Here is a 4,653-nt window from a genome sequence, read left to right as displayed (position 1 = left end):
TATGCGACATAACCTCATATAAACGCAAGGGGAGAACCCGAACTCTGGTCTCATAAATAAAACCAAATCACGTTGTTTTATACATGCACAGTCAATCACAGTCCTGCTTTTAAGTATTAGTAGCATCAACACCATTTATTAACGGTTTTTGAGGAGGGTGGTTGTATGTATGAGGTCCTTTTTAATAACCAAAGTAATTCTTAGACGAGGTAAGGAAAGGTGGGAAATTCTATAGAACCTCATCAATTAAGCAAACAAACAAATAAAACAAACAAACGAATATTTGTATGCTACCATAATATATGTTATCACCTCGTACCAGACGAACAAAATGTACAGATGCACAACAATAAGGGGAAAAAAACACGAGAAAATATGTACAGTTTAACACTTGAACCACATTTTATTATATTTGTATGCAGTAATTTTTTTATCACAATAATGGAGAAAACACCTCTTGAACTTTGAACAAAAACACATAACAAAACACCTGCCCCTGTTCAGCTCATAATTGTACATATTTATAGTAAAGAAACATTCTTTATAAATATTGTTTCATCTGTTGCAAGTAAATACCATAATTTAATTACAAATGGATAAATATGGCAGTCGATATTTACAAAAGGAAGGGTGTGGTAGCAGAAAATTGAACTGTACGACGTTTATTTTCCTCACATCTTCCAAATATATTTCACAATTCGAACTTGCAAAGCACAAAAACATCACAAGTTAAGCCCAGCAAACGAAAATATACATTCACAAGCAAATATTGTGTCCGTCTTCGTTAAGTGTTGACTTTGGCACTCATACCAGTTAATAGATGTTTTAGGTACAATCAGCTTGCCTTAATGAGAGCACAATATTTATGACCATATACAACTTTTATCGTAATATGTGCACTAAAAGTCCGGTTAGAGAAATAGCTACCATTGAAGCGACATCTATACACCAAAAAAAAAATAAAAAATAAAAATAAAAAAACCTGACAAAATCTATTACAGCAACTGGGAAAAGGGTGCAAAGTATTTACAAAAGAAGGAGTGCTTCTTTGTGCACGTTTCTTCGGTTGATGAGGATCACTCCCGGGAGAAAGCGCAAGATACAGGCTTAGGCCTAGTTGTACAAGTCTCATTTAGACCCCAGGTCTTACTGGAGCGATGTCATGTGTGTGTATGTGTGTGAAATACTTCTTTGTGGACTGATCCAGTCCTAAACATACCACTCACTGAAGTTAGACGACAGGCCGCTGTGTGCGTTTGAGCTGTGGACGCCGGACGAGGGCGACAGGTTGGTGTTACTTTGGGTCTCGGTGGACGGTGACACCAGCCCGGGGGGTGTGGACGACTCATAACCAGAGCTTGCTGCCGGAGACGAGTCGGACCCTGACGGGGAAGATTCGTGAACCTGAAAAAGTACAAAAGATTTCAAGCAATTAATTAACCAGAACAAAGACTGCATGGTATGCATCAGCTGTGTGGTAGACTGCAGCATCCACAACAGTTTAATCAATAACAAAAACAAGTCGCAGAAACTTCAGCATACATTGATGACTTTAAAAAAAAAGAAAGGTTACCTTCATGTGCTTTCGAAGTGAACTGGGGTGAGTGTAGGATTTGTCGCACATTTTGCACAAATACGGTTTGTCCGACGTGTGCACATGCATGTGCTTCTTCCGGTCACTGCTGTTTGCAAAACGCCTGTCGCAGCCTTCAAACTCACACTGGAATGGTTTCTCCCCTGAAGAAAAATAAATAGCGAGGTTAAAAAAAAGCTTTCAATCAAATTCCCACCCTTATCAACAGTGTACATGCGGTCAAAATAAATCAATTCAGCCCTAAGCTAAAATGATTTATTCTTCATCTGCAATGCTACAATGTGCCAATTAGACTAATGCATGCGAGTGTGTCAAAATGCATGCAATCACAAGAGATCTTTTAAAGCGCAAGCCCATGGACAACTGTATTTCATTACCACTTGCAATCGACTCTATTCACAAGCAGAGGACATTCTCACAAATTAATTATAAATGTTTCAAGATGTCAGCTGCGATGTTTAAAAATATGAGCACCAGCTATAGATGACTTTTACGCGCTGCTTATTTTCACTTCATAAACTAGCTACAAAGTCGTTATGCAGGCTGTGGTTAAACTGAAAAATCTAAGGCTTAGACGATATTTAGAAACAATACAATTCAACCAACAACTCGATAAATTCAATGTATAGTGTTGCAAGAAATAGTTGATTAGTATTACAAGAAATGAACGAAAATCCGCATTATGGTCTGTCCAGCGCATGGAGGCACGCATAGGCTAAAAAACAACAGGCCTGGAAATCAGGTATTCAAAAAAAAACAGTCAAGAAAAAAGAAAAGTTTACAATTTGTGCTCATATTTGCTTATTTAAACAGCAAGAATATCTTAGTGGGTTCAGTAAACTGAATTTTAAACTCCTGACGTAGCGAGTTTAGAGAGCGAGCATTGGCCCACGAAGACAGCAAAGCGGCTGAAGAGATTTACGGCGCCGCTGTGTACACAACGCGTTAACTGGACAGGAGCTCCAGCGTCGCCAGCGACCGGTTAAAGTTTGCAAATAACAAAATCCTCGACAGTCTGTTACATAATTTATCACACCGATTATGACAAATCATTGCATTTATTTAAACCGAGCCGTCATTGCCTCCACAAGTGTATGCAGCGTGGCCGCAATATGAACTGGACATGATTCTTCACATATTTAGATAGAATGAAATATCAGTTTCAATCTCGTGTATAAACACTGACATTAATACATAAACACCGAGGCTAAATTTATGGCAACCGCTAATTATCAATAAGTGCAGTTTAGTAACGATTTAGAGTTAAATTAAGGCAACATAATTAAAGTAGTGAGTAAACATTGCGCCGCATCAACTAACTGTTAAACACAAGTCAAGCATAAACAAGCTTATCATAATTACCTGTGTGTGTCCTCTTGTGAATCTTCAAATTCTCTGATCGTGCGAATACTTTGCCGCAACCAGGGAACGGGCAGGGAAAAGGTTTCTCTCCTGTGTGCACGCGAATGTGATTGACTAATTTGTATTTAGCTTTGAAGGGTTTGCTTTCCCGCGAACAATCTTCCCAAAAGCAGACATGGTTGCTTTGCTCCGGTCCTCCGACGTGCTCAACTGAGACATGGGTGACAAGCTCGTGCATTGTGCTAAAAGTTTTATTGCAACTTTTCTTAGGGTTATTCAGCTGCTCCGGATCGATCCATTTGCAGATGAGCTCTTGCTTGATGCACTGTTGCCGCATGTAGCGAAAGAAGGCACCAGGATGGTGGTGATGCGCTGCCATGTTCATCCCCATATTCATGTTCATGGAGCCGTATTGGTTGTGGAGTTGGGCTGCTGAGTAAGGGTCGGTCCGAGGGCTTGAGACCTGGTGGTACTGGTCTGATCGCCCGAATACCTCGCCCGGTAGTCCAAGTCTCATTTGCCCGTTGAGCACATTTGGGGATCCGTGAGAGGCGTGCTGGTCGTGGATCCCAGGAAACAGAATGTGGCCTTGGCTGTCTGCGTGGGAATGGTGCAAGGACCCCGCAGTGGGGCCGAAGATGGCATGCTGGCCGCTCGCCGGGGGCGATTCTCCGAAACCTCGGCTGCGGAAAAGGAAGTCCCGCGTCGAGTTGAACGGAGAGCTCGCGTACGAGGTGACATGAGCCGCGTGCGCACCAAGTGCCGCGGCGGGGTAAGCGGGGGCTTGTGAGGTGAACGCCGAGCTCTGTCCGGGGGAGAGATCGTGGTTCAGTTTAAAAGCGCCCATGTGCGCAGAGTCAACGAAGCTGTTCTGCGCTAAACTCAAGTCCCTGTCCTGCATGTCGCTCGCCGCGTGATGCCTCGCAAATGTTCCCACTCCCAAGCCAGGGAACTGATGACCAGCGTCCAGTAACATTATTTCTCACTTAATACAAATTTTGCTCAAAGCAGTTTACCTGTAACGGCCCAGATAAACGCCAAATAAATAAACAGAGAAGGCTGTTAGCTATGGAAGTAATAACTTCCAATTTTGAAAACACGACATGAGGTAAAACTTGTTCGTACTAATCCTCACGCACGGAAAAAAAAACAGAAGCGCTCTTATTCAGATCGCCTAGATTTTTTTCTTGTGTATAACTTCTAACTTAAAATCCCAGTGACGGGGAAGGAAAAAAGATTCCTTAGCGTCTTCCCGCTTTAAACGTGTCGGAAAAAATCGACTGATTATCTTACTTTGTATTCTTTAAAAGCGCGACGCGTTCTTGATGCATCTCGGATCGGGATGTTTATTTCTCTCGCTCTTCTGTGTTTATCTCGGAGGGTCTGTCTTTCTCAGTGGACTGGCACTACCTCTTCTTACGCCCCCTTTAACTGGAGAGCGGTCACTCATTTGGCGCTGTCTCATTGGCTCCCGAGCCTCATCAATCCCATAGGTCCCTCCAATAGCACGCGCTTCTTTGGCGACTAATAGTCGATCGCCATTTTTCCACTGACAATTACCGCCTACTTTTTTTTCTTGCCGTGCCTTTTCTGAGTATATACGGAAATCAAAGCAACAAAAGCTGTTGTCGTTTTATGACAGTGTTTGCAACATTAGTCTACAATAGAATATTATAGACTAACCTGTAAATCATTTT

The 4,653-nt window shown here is 42.1% G+C and overlaps 1 protein-coding gene across 1 annotated transcript; it reads right to left on the bottom strand.

Annotated features, from left to right (window-relative positions):
• Positions 1-398: 398 nt before the first annotated feature.
• Positions 399-4,540, bottom strand: zic2a (zic family member 2 (odd-paired homolog, Drosophila), a). The gene is made up of 3 exons (XM_058391310.1): positions 2,957-4,540; positions 1,574-1,737; positions 399-1,404 (listed from the first exon to the last, which is right to left on the bottom strand). Exons 1-3 carry the CDS (start codon positions 3,930-3,932, stop codon positions 1,210-1,212), a joined length of 1,335 nt encoding a protein of 444 aa, XP_058247293.1. The 5' UTR covers positions 3,933-4,540; the 3' UTR covers positions 399-1,209.
• Between the last annotated feature and the right edge of the window lie 113 nt (positions 4,541-4,653).

Source organism: Hemibagrus wyckioides, linkage group LG06 (assembly GCF_019097595.1).
Source record: "Hemibagrus wyckioides isolate EC202008001 linkage group LG06, SWU_Hwy_1.0, whole genome shotgun sequence".
NCBI lineage: Eukaryota > Metazoa > Chordata > Actinopteri > Siluriformes > Bagridae > Hemibagrus > Hemibagrus wyckioides.
This window is presented reverse-complemented; position numbering and strand designations above follow the sequence as displayed.

Excerpts from the sequence above, each read along its gene's own strand:
- zic2a (XM_058391310.1), bottom strand. The coding sequence starts at position 3,932 with ATGTTACTGGACGCTGGTCATCAGTTCCCTGGCTTGGGAGTGGGAACA. Across the intron at positions 1,738-2,956 it reads TCACAAGAGGACACACACAG|GGGAGAAACCATTCCAGTGT; the intron begins GTAATTATGATA and ends ATTTTTCTTCAG. Across the intron at positions 1,405-1,573 it reads CACTTCGAAAGCACATGAAG|GTTCACGAATCTTCCCCGTC; the intron begins GTAACCTTTCTT and ends GTACTTTTTCAG.